The following is a 20823-nucleotide window of genomic DNA, read 5'->3' as shown; positions in this document are numbered from 1 at the left end:
TGAAAACAGATTTACTAAGTATTGCGCAACAGCACAGTGTATTACACAACAGCAAGATATCTTTAATTGAATATAAATTCAATTCATATAACCAATTTCAAGTTCTTTGACTAGATTTATTCAGAAAACCTATAATATGTCAAATATTTAATTACAATCCAAATTGAGACCTGTATCAAGCTTGAATATTGTGTCTTTTTTTGCCCCAACTGTTCAGGGTTGGACCTCTGCGGGCGTATCCAGCTGCGCTCAGCGAAGCAGTTTATTTAGTTTTTTTTTCCTATTCAAATAATTAGAATATTGCAGCCTACAAGACACATTATTGTGTCAGCTCTTGTATAAATTACAATGTATTATTCATTGGATAGACATTAAATGATAGACCTTCACTCATGCTAAACTAAACCAGAGGACATAAACAAATAATTAAATCTATAATTTAATTTTAATGTGCATAAAACTTTATATACCAATGTTGAAACTTCTAGCATAAATTGGGTGAGTTTATAGTGTTTGATACATAAACACCTAGTGCACAACTATATTGGATGGAGAAAAAAGGGAATATACAGTAGATGTGTGCAAGTAAAATCCCTAAAATAAAAATAAACGAATGAGGCAGCACTTATCTATCATTTCAACAGCCATATGCAAATTAGGGATTAAATGATTGTTTGAGGTTTGGTGCAGTTTTTTTAGGTACCCTGAATGAAGTTGAGTGATGGGGCTATTGAAATATCCTAAGTGTCCAATTCAGTATCCCATGCTTGTGTGCATCTGAAGCCAGTTCTCCAAATTGAACTAAGAATTAGAGGGGGGTGGGGGGTTTGGTTGGTGACCTAGTGTAACGTTTAATTTCTGTCCCTATTCAATATACACATATTTTCCAGTGGTATTCCTAATTTCCCTTCCTTCATCCTAGCCACCTATTGCAGGATCTACCTTTTGTATTGATTGTTTGTTTGTTTTCATCCTTTATATGCATGAAATATTTGCCACTGGACGTAAAGCAAACAACAATCAATCAAATGACAAATATTTTACAGTTCAATGCCATTTATTCATGTTTTAAGCTTCATCACTCATACAAAATTTACATCCAATTTAGTTCTCATCTACCAACTGGCCTGAAGTCGTTGGAAGCATATATTGACGGTTGAGTACAGTTGCTTTAAAAAAAAGGTCACTCTGACTTTGAATCTTCCCTTTGCTGACTTATAAATTGCATTTTATGTACAAGTATAAGTTCAGATTTCAGATACTAAGTGACTTTTAATCATATAACTTTTGTAAGGATGCATCTAGGGGAGTGTGGCAGTATCCCTAAAAAGATTGAATTTCTCAGACTACTTGTATATTATATAATGTTCATATAACAACACTTAATCTAAATAAATGCTTTGTGCTAAGAGATTTTGCATGCAACATTTATGTCAATACCCCAAAAAAAAAACTATTTTTCTAGTCCCAATTTCCTGCTCTTCATACTAAACATTATGTCTTATTAAAGAGATGGTATGACTATGCCTCTTGGATTAAAAAAAAAATAAACAAAATAACTAAATATGTTAGAGGTGTTCTGATTGAAATTTTAGTATGGGAGAACATGATTTTTGTTGTTGAAAATGGGTTTTGAACTGCTTTTAGTAAGTTTACTAACTGTGTCTACTCTTAGATCGGTACTCTGTGCCTTTTGTTATTTGTTTTAGTGGTTAGCTTTGGTCGCTGTCTTCGTGCCATATTTATTTTAGTTCTTTGTAACAATTGTAGTATAAATCAGGCATTTGGTTTCCTCTTTTGAATCGTTTCACATTTTGCCATACTGGGCCTTTTGTATACAGAGAGGGTTTTACTTATTGCTGAAACCGTATGGTGTCTGCTATTATTCACATCTCTGGCCTTTGGTCTTTATTGATAGTTGTTTCATAGGCAATCATACCACATCTCCTTACTTTTTATAAGTACTGTAAACCTATCAGATTATTCTTGTTTTCAAAGCATTAACCTGTCATATATCAGTACTTCTGAACCTTGTCTTGCATATTTGATTTGAGTCCTTAATTCCATTTGAGCCAAAAAAAAATTAAAATGGCAAAACACATTGTATTTGATATTTCTTTGTATTTAGATAAAGGCAACAGCTTTGTGCAAAAAATACATCAAGTTATGCACGATATGCTGATGCAATTCCCTAAAGTATGTAAACTTGTCATTTTTTGTCTTATGTTTATGACAGCGACATTTAAGAAGTAAAGATAATGTGGTCAAATTCTATAACAAAAAAAACCCCAACATATTTTTTGCAATAACTGAAGAATTTTACTATTGCAATTTCTCTTGCCAAATGATGGCTCTTATACCCCTCATCCTATATTATTTCATTTGTTCATGTCCTGAAAATGTGTGAAATATTTGTCACTGGACGTTAATCAAACAACAATTGAATAATCTTAATTGAGTTTAAACAAGGTTTCCATGACTGTTTGTTTTTATTTCAACGGTTCCTTTAACTTCCATCGTCGTATTATAAATATTTATATTAAATCATCATGCTATCCAAAAGTTTTGTACTTAAAAGGGAAGGTAGTGACCTGCTTGACCTGTATTTAATATATGAATTTGTGAAGCAATGAGTTTCAAGTGGAAAACGTCCCTTTACATACTTATAGAAATGGATTCTATAATTTGTTTTATCAGAAGTTGGATCAAAATTATAGACTACATTGTATATATATTGTTGACTGTTACACAAAGAAAAAGTTTCCAAATCGTTAATTCTTAATGAAATGTAACAAATAGTAGGCGAAAATATTGAAAACTGACACTGTCTCTATTTTGAACTAATAGGGTGTGAAATGTGATTTCAAGACAGGAGAAACAAAAATTAGGAAAAAGTAAGTTTATTGTTAATTTATTTCGAAATTTTTATATAAGTGCATCATACAAATTCAATGGTCAGGTATTGTGGCATTTTCATCAGACTAAATACGCTTCGCATTGAAAAAATTGTACACAAATTAATATATTTATACATATTGATTTTGAGAACGTATTAACCGTAACTTCGGGTTCGAAGCAGTCAACTATGAAATACTATCTCAAACAAGTGGATAGCAGGAGGAAATCCCGATAAATATTTCTCCAGAACTAAAATAATACCGTATAGCGGGTTATTTTCGCGGGGTATCTCATCCCATCTGCTCGGGTTGTTTAAATATAATGTATATTAGGACTAAAAAATACGATGAAGTGACTTTTTGGGTTTGAATTAAGGGCATAGTTATTTTCATTTAACACATTGATACGTAATAAAATGTTTGGCATCGCAAAGTTTTTTTTTTCGATTCTCCTAATTTTAAGATACAAATCTCTTCGATTCTTCTATAATAAGTAAACGAAAACATCAACAAGAATTAAACAAAAGATATACTGAGACACCACGTAAACTATTTTTTGTCTTTGCATTTAGGAATCATTTAGAAACGAGACGCCGAAAATCTTTATGCTATATATCAGATTCGACATTCAAAGCAGACTGGGGCATGTATCACAAAAACAAATTATTACTGCAAAAATTGATCGCCAGTAGGATATACCTAAATGTTTAGGACTAACTGTTTTAGCCAAAGTCTTCGTGGAGGCGTCTCATCATGAGAATGCATGAAATATTTGCCACTGGATGTTAAGCAATCATTAATCAACCACTCGTGAATAATAAAAAAAATATAATAAAATTGAGAATGGAAATGGGGAATATGTCAAAGAGACAACAACCCTACCAAAGAGCAGACAACAGCCGAAGGTCACCAATGGGTCTTCAACGCAGCGAGAAAATCCCGCACCCGGAGGTGGTCCTCAGCTGGTCCCTAAATAATATTGTGTACTAGTTCAGTAAAAATGGACGTCACACTAAACTCCAAAACATATAAATGAACTAAAATTAAAAAAACATACAAGACTAACAAAGGCCAGAGGCTCCTGACTTGGGACAGGCGCAAAAATGCGGCGGGGTTAAACATGTTTGTGAGATCTCAACCCTCCCCCTATACCTCTAGCCAATGTAGAATACAGAAACACAAAGCAATACGCACAGTAAAACTCAGTTTAAAAGAAGTCCGAGTCCGATGTCAAAATAGGTAACAAAAGAAACTAAGCAAAATGACAATGATACATAAATTAACAAAGGACTACTAGCAGTTACTGACATGCCAGCTCCAGACCTCAATTAAACTGATTGAAAGATTATGTCTTCATCATATGAAAATCAAGTACAATCCCTCCCGTTAGGGGTTTAGTATCATAGCATCATAAAATATATGAGAAGAACATAACCCGTATCATGCCAACAACTGGTTTTAGAATAAATGTGTTTATTTCCGATGCAAAGACCCTATGAGTGAATCAATATTAATACCAAAATATGCAATCCTTAATGACCTGACAACAGTATCGTAACTATATCCCTTCCGAATAAGTCTGTTTAAAGGTTTGGTTAGCTTTTGAGGTGAATGCCGACATTTTTGTGCTTTGTAAAGAATATTACCATAAAATATTGGATGTGAAATACCTGAACGTATAAGATGTCTGCATGTTGATTTATATTTACGAATGATGTCCTTGTACCGATGATAAAATTTAGTAAATGTTTTGACTAGTTTGTGATATCGAAAACCCTGGTGTAATAATTTTTCATTAATACAGAGATTTCTTTCGTTGAAATCAAATACGTTGTTACATACACGAGCGAATCGAACAAGTTGAGATATATTATAAACACCATAAGATGGTGACAAGGGAACGTCACCATCTAAAAATGGATAATTAACAATAGGAAATGAAAAATCATCTCTTTTATCATAAATTTTGGTATTAAGCTTCCCGTTAAAGATATAGATATTAAGATCCAGGAAAGCATTTTTAAGTAGGCACTTTTCGTTGCAGAAAATATCTCCTTGATTTTCAATATTATATCATTTATTTACAGATATGTCGGAACAGTACTTCTGTGCTTGTTGTGACGATAAAGTGGAAGCAGAACATTGGTGTTCAGATTGTACCGAATCATTATGTGATGATTGCGCAACAATCCACTGCAAAACTACATTAACAAAAAGACACAAAGTAGTCCGATTACAGAAGGTCGAGGGTGTCAGTTCTTCCATATTAAGAATATCCGACACGTGTAAAGTGCACGAACGTCAAAAATTAACGTTTTTCTGTAAAATACACAATCAGTTGTTATGCGCTGCCTGTTTACCAGAGAGCCACAAAGACTGTGTTGACGTTATAACCATTGATAAAGCATCAAGTGGTGTCAAATATGGGTCTGCTCTGGGCGACCTGGAGGCAAAAATAAAGGAGCTGCGAGAGATCATCATAGAAATTCTGCGAACTAAGGATGCAAATACTACTACATTAAACGAACAAAAAGAATTGATTTCAAATGAAATCAAACGAATGCGATTAAAATTAAACACACACCTTAACAGAATAGAAGAAGAACTGAAGAGTACTTTAGAGGCAAAACACACAGAAAGTATAACCAAGGTTCAACACGGCCGGGGAGATCTAGCGCATGCCAACAAAACTTTAGAAACATGGGAGAATGATTTAGAGAACTTGAAAGATAGTGCCACAGATGTCCATATGTTCACTGTTGTCAAAACTTTAGAACCAAAATATACAAATGAAGAGAACAAGATACGAGATGTCCAATGGGATAACATCAAACTCGACCTAGAATTCCAACCGACCGATATTGCTGACAACATAAAGGCTATATTACCCGAACTAGGTAAGTTATTTGTGAGGGAAACCAATGCCACTGGACTGTTCAAGCTTAGGAGACTTCGTCAACGTTTGCAGGAGTTACAGCCGCCACTTAATGTTCCAACCCATAAGTTTGATACATCTCGGCTAGGACCTGATATAGAAGTCAAAAGGGGGTGTTTTCTTCCTGACAACAAGATCATGCTTTGTAGTTACAATGACGAAAACTTACTTATTTGTAATACTGATGGACGCGAGCTCCGTAAACTAAAAATGCAGTATATTCCATTGGATGTTGCTGTATTCGACGACAAATGCGCGGTAGTTGCTGCAAACGAGCGTGGTGTGCAACCCATTGACCTCACACTATATAAAAGAGAACCGTATATATCAGTACCAAATGAAAAATGCGTTGCAGTTGCCTGTTTTGAAAAGTGTATTGCAGTTGCGCATGACATTAAAGCAATAACTGTTATTGACAAAGAAGGTAAAAAGTTGATCAGAGTTGTATTGAGATTCTTTCCTCGATATTTGACGTACAATCATTCAGGTCGCATGTTCTGGACTAACACGAATAATCATGAGATCAACTGCATTGAACCAGAAGGAGCCCAGAGGTTGTACTGCAGTAGTCCATACATAAACGACCCGAGAGGTGTAGCACTTGATGAAAATGATAATTTATTCATCGCCGGGTCCAAGAACGTACACAAGATTTCAAAAGATGGTAAGGCACAAGAAATTATTCTGACAGAAGATGATGGTATCAGAGAACCACAGGATTTGTCCATTAGTATCAACCATTACGGACTTTCACATGCCCTGTTAGTTATTAACAACCATTTACGATCTATTGAAACTTTCAGACTTGAGTGAAGTTTCATGTACTAGTATTTAATTTTTGTTTTTTTGTTGACACATGTTTAATTACTTCATTTATATGTTATTGTTGACTCAATATAAGAAAATATTGATAAATTTCTCAACTTTGTGATTGCATTTACCTTTTTAGTTTTATTTATGAGTCAAAACAGATATGGTGAATACATCAATGAGACACCATTGTCCAACCAACCAATGCACACGAACACTAAATGAAAATAGGCATGAATGTGAATACAACTTTAAACAAGAATGTGTCCATAGTACACGGATGCCCAACTCGCACTATCATTTTCTATGTTCAGTGGACCGTGAAATTGGGGTCAAAACGCTAATTTGGCATTAAAAGTAGAAAGATCATATCATAGGGAACATGTGTACTAAGTTTCAAGTTGATTGGACTTCAACTTCATCAAAAACTACCTTGACCAAAATTTTAACCTGAAGCGGGACAGACGGACGAACGAGGTGAAATTAGTCGTAGGTATACGACGAACATTAATCTTCAGCGATGGATGAGCGCTTATTCTTATTAAATATTCCCTCCTAGTCTTGACTAGCTCCACTGAACCTTCTTTCCGTGTGTGGACAAACTCTAAATCCTCCCTTCTGTGGCTATCCTTTTTTTGGCAGACGGCCATTCTCTACCTTAATCTGAACGAAATAATAATCTTGCTGTATGGTTTTAACCCGAGAAATGACTGCTGACGTGCATGCCGAGGTTATTCTTATATAGTCCTCCCTATTTTGATTCGACCTAGATATGTACATTATGTCAATGTTGGTTCAAACAATCGGGATGGGGAGATGTAAGCAAAACACAAACGTGGAAAACATCTCGTTTCGAAAAGAAAACTGAGCAATGTTTAATGTAGTATTATTTTCAAATAGTTTGCAGGTCTGATACGTGTTAAACCTATAAGGACCATAAGAGTTATTTGTGTGCCTTCTTACGATTTAACTGACTGTGTTACTGTAAGTTTTCTCTCTCCACCTATTGCCGTCCTTTCAAATTCTGATCCAATTGCAATCTGTTATATCAGATTAACAATTCGACTGGTCAGAGCTTTTAATCAACTGTAGCAGAAGAACTACAGTTAGTCACCAAAGTGCAAAGTGACTTAATACAATAAATATAGGTGTTGATACACTTTCGTAGAAATATTGAAGTGGAATTCAAGTCTCATAGCATTATACTTATGCTTTACAATCTAATTAGAATATAGAACTCTGACTGGAGATAACGAAATCAGAGTTCTATATTTTAATGTAGTATTATGTAGTATTATTTTGAAATAATTAGATTGATATGCTTTATTTTATCACTGTATTTTTGATGACTTGATTCTGGTTCTTCTACATCATTTGGCTAAAATTTTGGACCAGTTAAACAGTATGAGATTATATAACAAATTGCAATAGGCTCAGAATTTTGAATGAACTGCAACAAGTACAATAGGTGGAGAGAAACACTTACAATCAATCAAGTCTCTTTCATTTTTGGGGATTATGTATTTATTTTTAGATGACTAAGTTGGTTTTTGGATATTCTTGTTTAAGTTTGACGTAAATCGCTGCATAATATCACAAAATTGATACTACAGTACATGCACACAAACAACGGCCACTAAACAAGTCACTAAAGAAGGCCACTACACGTGATTTTGGCGGCAATGGTTGCCTTATACACCAGAAAAAAATACAGGAATACGTAGAGTAAAATCACTGATCTGTTTAAAATAGATTATCATATTTTTGTTCGGCGTTATGGATTAAAGAATTCCAAGTATTCAAAACGTATTGAAGAAAACCCTTACTTTCATTTCCAGATAAAACTTGTCTAATCGAAATTAATAACAAAATGGGCTTGGTAGCTATAAAATATGCCTATTCTTATAAATTCAGTCGAGAAGATATAGGTTACTATTATCGAGATATGTTATATATCTATTTTTGTTAAGCTTGTCAGTCACATGCAAGCAAGTATGAGTTAACACAATGTAAGTCGGCCATCGGCTTTGTTCTATTATGACTGGTGATGACACCCATTATTGTTATTTATCCTGATTTTTACTTGGTCTAGAATGGAATTACTAACCATAACAAATTATCTTAATATTTCTTTTTTAACAACTCATTGATAATTTACAAAAAATGAATATCATTGACATCGAAAGACATTATTCGCAACTTTTCAAATTGTGTGGTCTGATCCTTTCAAAATTTAGTATTTGCCTTACATTCCTTCCTATAGAAATAACTAGGTTAGATTATGGAAGTATATCATTTGATTTCCACAGTTTGATCAATTTCTTTCAAATTTTCATACAAGCTGATGTCTTTTGTCAAAAGTGTTTAGATTCGAGTTGGCTACAAAAAGAAATTTCGAAATACCATTAAGTTTTTTCATTTACAACAGTCAAATAGGCTAAAAGGGAGGAGGGATTGACGCCTTCAAACATGCTTAACCCCGCCACAGTCTATATGTGTCTGTCCCAAGTCAGGAGCCTGTAGTTCAGTGGTTGTAGTTGGTTCATGTCTGCCATATTTGTTTTTCGTAAATTTTGTTATAAATTAGGCCGTTAGTTTTCTCAATTGAATTGTTCGTATTTTTCATGTCGGGGCATTTATAAAATTGAGAATGGAAATGGGTAATGTGTCAAAGAGATAACAACCCGACCCATAAGATGGTGACAAGGGAACATCGCCATATAAAAATGGATAATTAACAATAGGAACTGAAAAATCATCTCTTTTATCGTAAATTTTGGTATTAAGCTTCCCGTTAAAGATATAGATATCAAGATCCAGGAAAGGGCAGTAGTCGACTATAATTTATGGTTTTGTTTATTGTTGAAGGCCGTACGGTTGCCTATAATTGCTTACATCCACTTCATTTGAACATTGGATGATTGTTGTCTCATTGACAATCATACCACATCTCCTTATTTATATAGAGAAAATCTAAAAACAGCCAAAATTATCATCATAAATAAGCCTATTTCTTATTTTGTTTTGTTATTATCTTTAAATAGTAATAGATGTTCAGAGTAGTTATGTTTAGCAATGACGATCAGTTAGACTGGTATTCATGACTGATATGTTAGTCGACTCATTAAATTAATACTTTTAACCATTTTCACCATTTTTTAGCTATCATTATGAAATTAAGTAGACACAGAAATTTTAGCAGTTAAATTGCTTGCAAGTATGGCAAACCGTTTTACTATTTATTCTAACTTCAAGATATCTCATAAATTTATAAAATATCTCATATAGTATATAAGATATCTTATATAGGTTATAAGATATCTTATATAGTTTATAAGATATCTTATATAATTTATAAGATATCTCATACAATTTTCTTTATAATATATCTTATAAATTATATGAGATATCTTATAAACTATATGAAATATCTTATAAACTATATAAGATATCTTATATACTTTATAAGATATCTTATAAAAATTATAAGATATCTTATATCTTATATAATATATAAGATATCTTATAACAACTAGATTATATAAGATATCTTATATTATATGAAATATCTTATATATTATATGAGATATCTTATATATTATATAAGATATCTTATATATTATATGAGATATCTTGAGGTTCGAATAAATAGTAAAACGGCTTGCCATATGCAAGATAAAATCTACAAAGTTCAAACATGACCCATACCGTATAGTCGGCTATAAAAAGGCCTCGACACAAAAGTGAAACAGGTTCAAACGAGAAAACTAACGGCCTAATTTATATCAAACCATTTTACAAAAAACAACTCTGAACTACAGACTCATAACTTAGGACAGGAGCATAAAAAATGAGGCGGTCTTAAACATGTTTATGAGCGCTTAACCCTCCCCTAATCTGGGACGGTGGTGTAACAGCACAACATAAACTGTAAAAATCAGTATCATTTGGCTTAACTTAAAAGATCGGTACGAGGTACAAAAACAACTAACACATATTTTCGTCAGTTGTTTGTTGTTGAAAACAAACGGTCATTGAACGGCAATACCTATAACGATCTCGTTTATGACTTATTTGTAAAATTTTGTTAAGCTGATAATTTTAACTGTTTAAAGTTTCTCCCTACATATTTTAGTTTTTATGATTACACCCATTTGTATTTATTGTCTTGTTGATCATTTGACCTTACAATTTCCCTCGTATCTACTATAGTTTTTGCCAAAAACGCACAAAAAAAATCCATTAAGGAGTTGATTGAAGATTTCCGTCGTTTTAACTTATTTGTAGATCTTGTTTTGCTGATATATTTGTTCTGTTTACGGTTTCCCATTGCAACTATTTACATAAATTTTCGTCAACACAACGCAAAAATTGGTAAAAAAAAATCGTTATTGAAGGACAATAATTCCAATGAGGAGTCAAATAAAAGAACGACCAGTCGACACATTTATAGATCTTGTCCACATGATCCTTTTCGCTCTTTAAAATGTCTTCAATCTATTTTATTAAAGTGTTTGGGATACTAGGAAAAAAAATGACGGTAAAAATCGTAAACTAGATACTCTAAGAATGGTTGTGGCTAACTTTTGTTACGATTGTCAAGTAGTTCTAGGGGAGAAGATGTTTGTAAAAGTTAATTTACGAAGCGGGACGAAGGACGCAAAGTGATTACAATAGCACGGACTGGATCGTTGGGATAGCTCCTTTCTCTCTTCGACTTTCTCTAAACCATATAACAAGAGGCTCCAAGGAGCATGTGTCGCATACCTGGACCAATGTGCATCTTAAGCAATGGCCACTCTCTAACATTGTTGACTAGAATATAATAAATGACTAAAATATCTTTTTTTTATTGATTGTGTATTCGATGATCATTTTTACTGTTAACTACTACTAGGGGGTGTTTAACGACATTGACTACCCATGAAGGACTCGCACGGTCGGGTTTTTTTTTTTTAACTGTTCTCACAATCTTTTAAAGTTTTAATCCAAAATGAAAAAAGGTAAACATCACCATTTAAGGACAATAACGAGTCGACTGACAATTTCGGCTATATATGCCTATTTGTAGATCTTGTCTTGCTGATCATGTTTGCTGTTTACAATCTTTCTTTATTCACCAAAGTTTCCGGGAAAAAAAATGCCAAAATATGATAAAATCATCATTAAAGTTAAATAACTCTTATAAGAAGTTAACTGACGATTTGGGCCATGTTGACTAATTGCATATCTTGTATTTTTTATTTTTCCAGGCATTTAAAGTTTCTCTGTTTTTCTTATAGTTTTTAAAATTATAGACAATAACACAAAAAAAAGAAGGTAAACAATACTCATTGAAGGGCAACAACCTCTATACGGAGTCAACTGACGATTTTGGGAATTAAACTTATTTGTCTTTGTTGATCATTTTTGCCCAGTTAAGTTTCTCTCTATCTATGATAGCTTTCAAGGTAGAAGCCAAAAATTATTATTTTTTTTGTATATATAGAACTCGTCATTTAAGCACAATAAATCCTTTATGAAGTCGTCCAACACGTTTTATGTAAATGGGCAGTAGGAAGATCTTAACATTTTGAACATTTCTGCAAGATTTTCTCTAAAGCGGTTTTCAAGATAATAGACAAAACTTGCATTTTACCGTCATGTTCTATTTTTAGCAATGTCGGCCATGTTGGTTGACAGACGGGATTATCAGACATATTTTTTTAAACTAGATACCCCAATAATGATTGTGGCAAAGTTTGGTTTCTATTGGCTTACTAGTTTCAGGGAAGATTTCTGTAAAAGTTGACGGACGACGGACGCTAAGTGATGAGAAAATATCACTTGACGTTCGAGTCAGGTGAGCAAAAAAAGTTGTTGCATGAACGTCAATGAGACTGCAAACTGACGACAACAAATCAAGAGATTATATAGATTTCCCTAATGTCCAAGCCGAAGTGGTTTAACACTTTTCCCCCCAAGCTCTTCGAGTATGCAAACATAAAATCCATTTCTTATTTAAATATTTTATGTAAAAAAAAACTTTAAAAAAAAAGTTTTTTTTTTAAATATTGCACTTTGAATTAGCACCATCTCTTAAAATTGAGTTTACATGACTAAATTTAAACTTCGGTCTGAAGCAGGTTATTGGGGTCTTCCACATAACCCGAATCGTTAGAGGTCAAAGATGTCTGTGTTCGCATTTTCCACAAATCTGTCAAACTTATTTGTTTTTTGTCTTCTTTACAGATTGGCATATCCTTTGTTCTTTCTACACTGGCATTACTGGAATTATGCGGGTGCGTTGGTACATATCCTGTTAACTTAGATGAAGTGGGTTCGTCATTTGGTGAGATTGACATTTCTGAAACAGACCAATCACTTCCACTAACAAAGCCGCGGGAACTTACGGATCCTTTACTTGACGACGACAAACGACCTTGTTTGATTTCGTTAATTGTCTCGTTTAGTGTTAATAATTGTTTCATCAAAGACACATCCTGGTCCATTAGCGATGCCTGAAATAAAAGATCAAAATTATAAATAAGACAACAGATGTCAAACTTTTATTAATCTATTTTGTTAGTTGGTAAGTTAGTTAGTAACTATGGACTAGTTAGTCGGTAAGTCAGTTAGTCAGTTACTTTAGTTTACTTTTCCCACAAATACTGCGCAATAATAAACACGTGCACTAACTGACGTTTATTTGGTCAAAACAGGGATAATGACTAAACAGTTCATCTTTTGCTTTTGATACATGCATGTCTTGCCGTTTGCCTTTGTTCTTTCTGCTATATTATTATACTATTGTAGCAAACTTAAATACAGTGATTTATTTACAATGTTTGACCAGACATAGACTAATTGTCTTCGCTAAAACAAAAGACATATATTTTGTTTCACATTTTTGTTTATGATTATTGATATTTCGTACGATTTTCTGGTTTTAAATTTCAGAACTCTTTTCAAATGTGCATATCACTAAAATTTGCGGTTCATGCTTTATCTCTCTTTTTAAAGTTTCGGTGTTCTTATTCATATTTTGATGACAGTTATGACAAGACACAAACGTGTTGACGAATCTTTGTTTTTAGATAGAATGTACTGGATTTTATTTTAAAAGCATTGTATGAACAATAAAGTTATGTCCTTTGTGATAAATCAGGTAAAGGGTTAACAAGATCATCATTGTGTTTTTAGAAATATACTGTTAATTCCCTTTTCAAGTAAGATTGAAGCCAACGATTGAAAAACATTTCTACGTCCCATGGTCTGATTTAATTACTGGGTTTTTTTTGCTGCATGTATTATGTTCACGTTATTTTTTTAAGCGGAACACATGCAAAACAGTTTTATTCCAATATTCTCGTTATCTAAAGGGTTTTGATACGTGTACTAAACCGACTTTTACTAGTAACTTACTTTCATACTTAAATAAAATCCTTTCAAATGATAAAATCTATTTTGCGTGATAAACATATATTATCTGGGAATTTAAGGGGTTGAAGCATAAGCTTCAAGCTTTTTATCACCCACAGAGTATCTCCGAAAAGTGTCTAGAACCCTTATATTTACACGAAGAGACTTTTAATTTTTTTTTTTAATTTTAAATCAAAAAGTTTACCGCATAATTAATCCGAAATATTTTCTGATTCTGAATTATATTTTTTCTCTTTTCATTAAACTATAAACAATTTATTTAATTGGGCATAACATTCAACTTTTAAATCTAGTTTTTACTTTTATTATTATCATGCACAAGTTATTTAAAATTTAGCTAATTTTTTCGAAAAATCCGTGAGCAAATTAAATACGTTTTTTTAATGATTTTGAAAGTGACTTGTAGATCTAACCGGTCGGGTGTATGATATTTTTTTAAAACATATCTGCATATGAGACGTTGTTTATTATACATGCCACCATAACCAATAATTTTCTTACTTACTTAATGAATTAGAATATCAGCAAGCACACGAAAGGTGATGACCATAAGGATGTTGACTTTATTTTTAGTTATTTTATTGTTACAAGTGATGTTTTCGAGAAATAGATATTTTAACGAGCTCGTGTCATCGTTTAGAGATCAATTATATGACGCAGGTGGTGTGAAATATAATTTCTGTAGAAAATAAAACATCTGTAGAAATTCGTTCTCACTTATCATCCAGGTGGAATTTTGTCTTAACAAAAAAGTTAATTAAAACATGTGAGGTGGACTAAGTTAATGCGATTTTAGTGTTTACATGGTAATAACTTCTGATAGTATATTAACCTAAACAATCGGATTAGGATAATGTCTGGGATAATGTGCGTAAAATGACGAAACTTTCGGATCATTAACTCAATCTTATCCTTGAATTACGAAAAATTACTAGCCTTTTCACGGTAACGTGTGACAATCTGATCTGTCAAATACTTGAAGCGGATTTAAATCGTAGAAGTATGAGAAAAATATAGAAATAAAATAACATGTAGCAACAATTAAAATATGCCTCAGAAACTTCCTTTTCCGATACATGGTATGACGGAGCAATGAATAAGGAAATAACACGCATTTGATTAAGCAACAGAAATTCACTCAATATTAAAATTCATTAGCAATACCGCTGAGTAAGCACCCTGATAAGGATAATAACATTTGTCAATACAAATGCTCCCAGAATCTGATTTATTAGTTTTATTTAATTTCATTTGTTAATAATCCGTTTTAGAAAGTTTCGTTTGTGATAACCTTTGAATAAAAACTTGTAATAAAAGCAAATGACAGGGGTTTTCAATATACAATTAGCTTTTATAAAAATTCACTTTTTTTATTAATCATTTCGCTGTCAGAATTTTACGTGGCTTTCAGTTTGCAAAGTGAACAGCAGAATTGTTAGAGAAGCGTTTTATCTCTGGCCAATCGTGCTAGTAAAATAATTTTATAAATTATTTCGCTGTCATATTTTTTCGTGACTTTCATTTTGCAAAGTGAACAGCAGAATTATTAGAAAAGCCCTTGAGCTTTGGCTAAGAGGAATCGACCAACCGTCATAGTATAGACATTATTTTGAGGAACAATCCAATATTTAAATCTTACCATTTCTGATCTGAGTGTTTCCATTTTATCGTCTATTGTCGACCTTCGTCGTTGCCTCGGTGAAATAGATTTCTTTACCGTGTCTTCTTTCTTTAGGTCCTTCTTAAAACTTTCAGTTGCTTCAAGTCGCGATAAATAATAATGTCTACATGCATTAGAAAATTCTATATTTGCTTCATATGCATCATCTTCACTACTCTCAGATTCCGAATCAGTTGTAATGTTAATCTCTGACTTTGACTTTTCCATTTTCATGTCCAGCAACATTAGTTTGTATTTATTTTGATTTGTCCACAAGAAGAAACACAAAATATCTTTGCCCCGTAAAGATCCCACTAAATATAGAAAGCATAAACAAAATCCGCAATTTAAAGTTCTTTTAAATACCCTTAAGTAATAAAAAGTTAACAGTCACGTGGTTAAAAAAAAGTTTAACCATTCATTGGCTGCTATTGTTATAGATAATTGGGTTATATTTATGTACAAATAAATAAACTGAAGATAAGATATCGTATCGAACTGATTCATAATGTTTTTATATACTTTGTGACGTCGTTTATTTCCAAGACCCCCAAGACCATGTTCTTGTATAGAATAAAACAACTACATGATACCCATTTCTCCGTAGTCAATAGCAAAATCAAGTTTCCTTCTCGAATATATGATCATTTATAGAAACTTGATTCCAAAAAAGTAATCCAACTGCATATCAGTTTATGAATATTGAAAACAGACATTCTAGTTCCTTCTATGTTTTGGAAAAATAAGATTCTATTAGTTCTAAACATTCGTTTACAGTTCATCATGGGAGAGATTTTCATAGTCATTGTTTTATTTTCATACATACATTTCGTACATTTTAATTTCCATAACGTTCTAGTTCCTTCTTCTAGTTGTTAGTTAAGGCAAAACGTGAAATAGAGTATCATTGGTGATAAAAGTATATTCGTTTGTTCCTCCAAAATCTATACACGAAATATTTATAATTACTAAAATGAAGTAAAAATAGAGAATGCTATATCAAAACACACACACAAACATTAAATACAACCAAAACATAAAAAAAACCCAAATGAATCAAAACGCATAAAAAAACAAACCATTCCAAGATTAAGCTGTATTTCTATAAAAAAATTCAGATACATTATATATATGTCCCATTCGTCACTGGGAGATGGTGAATTATGAAGGAAGGAAAAGGTCAGTGAGAAAAGGAGAGCAATTGGTCCTCATAGGAAGGTCAACTCTAGATCTGTCTATTGAAAAACACAACCATCAAAGTAACAAACATGTTGTAAATAAATAATAGGGCATTTTCATGGTTAAACAAATACGGAGATGTGATGTGGTCTTATTGACGTGGATGTTAGCAAAGTTCAACGATAAAACAAAATGAAACATTTCAAACGAGAAAACCAACGACATGATTTATGACAAAACATAGGCGAGAAACAAACATGACAAACAACCACGGAATTACAGGCTCATGATGTCAGATTCACAAACTTCTTGTTAGAATCAGAGTAGTTTTTTTTTACAAAGTTTGATTTGTTCCTGCCTAAATCAAGATTTTTGTTTATTTGCCCCTTTCTATTTAAAATCTTCTTTCAATCTGTCGAATATGCTAATCAGAATGAGGAATACTGAGTAAAGGGAAGAGAAGTCAAATGTTGAGAACCATCTATACCCTATACCACGGAATAACATTGTACATTTTATCTTTCTATTTTTATTGGTCAAAATTTAGTGAGGAAGTTGCATCACTGATTCAATGGAAGCTACGCTACTGGTTTCTATCAGATTGATTTAAACAAAATTATTAAGCAACAAAAAATAGATACTGAGACGAGAAAGTTTTCTCATCATAACGGTTTTGAAGATACTGTATTAAGAAAGTTTTCTCACTATTGACGGCTTTGGAGATTCGGCGATAAGAAAGATATTTCATTATTGACAACTTTGAAGATCAAGATAAGAAAGTGTTCTTATTATTGGCGGCTTTGAAGATACTGAGATAAGAAACTTTTCTCATTTTTGACGGCTTTGAAGATGCTGAGATAAGAAACTTTTTTTCATTTTTGATGGCTTTGAAGATGCTGAGACAAGAAAGTTTTCTCATTATTGACGGCTTTGAAGTATTAATTTAAGAAAGTTTTCTCATTATTGACGGCTTTGAAGATGCTTAGATAAGAAAGTTTTCTCATTATTGACGACTTTGAAGATATTGATATAAGAAAGTTTTCTCATTATTGACGGCTTTGAAGAATCCGAAATAAGAAAGTTTTCTCATTATTGACGGCTTTGAAGAATCCGAAATAAGAAAGTTTTCTCATTATTGACGGTTTTGATAATACTGTATTCAGAAAGATTTCTCAGTATTGACGGCTTTAAAGATTCTAAGATAAAAAAAAAAATCCCATTACTGACGACTTTCAAGATATTGAGATAAGGACGTTTTCTCATTATTAACGACTTTCAAGAATCAGAAATATGAAAGTTTCTAATTATTTACTACTTTCAAGATATTAAGATAAGAAAGTTTTCTCATTATTGGCGGCTTTGAAGATGCTGAGATAAGAACGTTTTCTCATTATTGATGGCTTAAAAGATGATGAGATACGAAAGTTTTCTCATTATTGACGATTTGAAGAATCCGCAATAAGAAAATTTTCTAATTATTGACGGCTTTGAAGATGTTGAGATAAGAAAGTTTACTCATTATTGATGACTTTGAAGATTCTAAGATAAGAATGTTTTCTCATTATTGACGTCTTTGAGGATGTTAAATAAGAAAGTTTTCTCATATTTTACAACTTTCAAGAATCATAAGAAAAAGATTTCTCATTATTGGCGGCTTTGAACACGTTGAGATAAGAAAGTTTTCTCATTATAAATGGCTTTGAAGATGCTGAGATAAGAATGTTTTCTCATAATTTACGTCTTTGAAGATGTTGAGATACGAAAGTTTTCTCATTATTGCCGGCTTTGAAGAATCCGAAATAAGAAAGTTTTCTCATTATTGACGGTTTTGATAATACTGTATTCAGAAAGATTTCTCAGTATTGACGGCTTTAAAGATTCTAAGATAAGAAAATTTTCTCATTATTGACAACTTTGAAGATATTGAGATAAGAACGTTTTCTCATTATTGGCGGCTCTGAAGATGCTGAGATAAGAACGTTTTCTCATTATTGATGGCTTAAAAGATGATGAGATACGAAAGTTTTCTCATTATTGACGATTTAAAGAATCCGAAATAAGAAAGTTTTCTACTTATTAACGGCTTCGAAGATGTTGAGATAAGAAAGTTTACTCATTATTGACTACTTTCAAGAATCCGAAAAAAAAAAAGTTTTCTCATTATTCACGACTTTGAAAATGCTGAGATAAGAAGGTATTCTCATTACTGAAGTCTTATAAGATGCTGAGATAAGAAAGTTTTTTCATTATTGATGACTTTAATTTTGTTGATGCAGATATAAGAAAGTTTTCTCATTATTGACGACTTTGAAGATGCTGAAATAAGAGTGTTTTCTTATTATTGATGGCTTTGAAGATGCTGAGATAAGAGAGTTTTCTTATTAATGATGACTTTGAAGATGCTGAGATAAGAAAGTTTCTCATTATTGAAGACTTTGAAGATGCTGAAACAAGAAAGAGTTCTCTGTATTGACGGCTTTGACAATGCAGAATTAAGAAGGTTTTCTCATTATTGACGGCTTTGAAGATAATGATCTAAGAAAGTTTTCTCATTATTGACAGCTGTGAAGATGCTGAAATATGAAAGTTTTCTTATTATTGACTACTTTGAAGATGGTGATATAAGAAATTTTTCTCATTATTGATGGTTTTGAAGATGTTGAGATAAGACCCTCAGTTTTCTCATTCTTGATGACTTAATATAAATTTGACTTTGAAGTGTCTTGTTGATACTAAGCTATGCAAGTTTTCTCGTAATAATTCTATAATTTTGAATGTATGCATCAATGCACAGAATAAACAAACTCTTACTAAACAAATTTTCTTAGAGATGCATCAATGTTAAGAATATACATGTATGGAGTAAACAGAATGTAGACATGTGAAGAATTTGAAAATGTGGCATATGGTAAAGGTATCAATATGGAGCTTGCACCATATACTGAATAGCAGCTGATTAGAAAATGTGATAGAAATGTGATACGGACAGACACAGACTAGAAAGATAATCCAATGTCCTAGGGGACAGAGCCTCAAAATAGTCAACAAACTGATATGAACTGGTAGTAATGCAACTTCCTATAAAATATCATTGATCTATCACAAGTAGTTCTTATCAAACTGACTTAAGCAGAAAACTTAACTTTGAAAATTGCTAATTAATTCAAAGTCACTGGACCATGTCCTAGGGTGCAGGGCCTCAAATAGTCGTCAAATTGATATGTATTGATAGTAATGCAACTTTATATTAAATATCACTGATCTGTCACAAGTAGTTCCTATCAAACTAACTTGAGCTCAAAACTTAACAATTGTTGATGCCATCATCGCCGGAAAAGCAACCCCTATGTCTCGCTTTCCACGACTTTCGTCGTGAGCGAGAAAAAATTGAAATGACAGTGCACAATTTTGTGTCCTGTAGAATAATCTGCAAATTTGGTGGAATTCTGTCTACTATTTCAATGAGTGGCAGATTATCAAAGTGAGATATGAACAACCATAATAATGAAAGGCTAAAGAAATGATCCAAGAAAGGTTCTCCAGTGTAGTTCTGTCAAGCTGTTTTCAAAGAGTTGTAGATTAACATGTGGCCATGGCAACACAGACTTCTTTATTTCTTTACATACTTCATTTTCATATGTTTGAATTTCTTTCTGGTATAAAACATTATCAAAACTGAATATGGTTTACCTTTATTTTCAATTGAAAGAAATAACATTAGGACACCTAATTCAGCTGGACAGTTTTATCATAAACCATTGCCAATTAGAATTTGACCTTAAAAGAACAAGTTGTGAAACATGCTTTAAATTTATTAGTGTTGCGAATCATAAGGGATTAACCATATAAATCTGATGCATGTTGATAAATGTTCCTTCTTGATCTGTAGATAAATTATAAACTATACACTTTTTTCTACT

At 32.4% G+C, this 20823-nt stretch overlaps 1 protein-coding gene and 1 long non-coding RNA gene across 2 annotated transcripts; one reads left to right on the top strand and one right to left on the bottom strand.

Annotated features, from left to right (window-relative positions):
- The first annotated feature begins 268 nt into the window (after nt 1-268).
- Nucleotides 269-6760, top strand: LOC127728469 (uncharacterized). Its single transcript, XM_052235867.1, has 2 exons — nt 269-2894; nt 4985-6760. The coding sequence occupies exon 2, from the start codon at nt 4987-4989 to the stop codon at nt 6643-6645; it is 1659 nt and encodes a 552-aa protein (XP_052091827.1). The 5' UTR covers nt 269-2894; nt 4985-4986; the 3' UTR covers nt 6646-6760.
- Nucleotides 6761-12634: 5874 nt separating this feature from the next.
- LOC127728446 (uncharacterized) lies at nt 12635-16322 on the bottom strand. Its single transcript, XR_007994129.1, has 2 exons — nt 15704-16322; nt 12635-13142 (listed from the first exon to the last, which is right to left on the bottom strand). It is a non-coding gene; the product is annotated as an uncharacterized LOC127728446 (long non-coding RNA).
- Between the last annotated feature and the right edge of the window lie 4501 nt (nt 16323-20823).

This window comes from Mytilus californianus, unplaced genomic scaffold, assembly GCF_021869535.1.
Source record: "Mytilus californianus isolate M0D057914Y unplaced genomic scaffold, xbMytCali1.0.p SCAF_1, whole genome shotgun sequence".
Lineage (NCBI taxonomy): Eukaryota > Metazoa > Mollusca > Bivalvia > Mytilida > Mytilidae > Mytilus > Mytilus californianus.
This window is presented reverse-complemented; position numbering and strand designations above follow the sequence as displayed.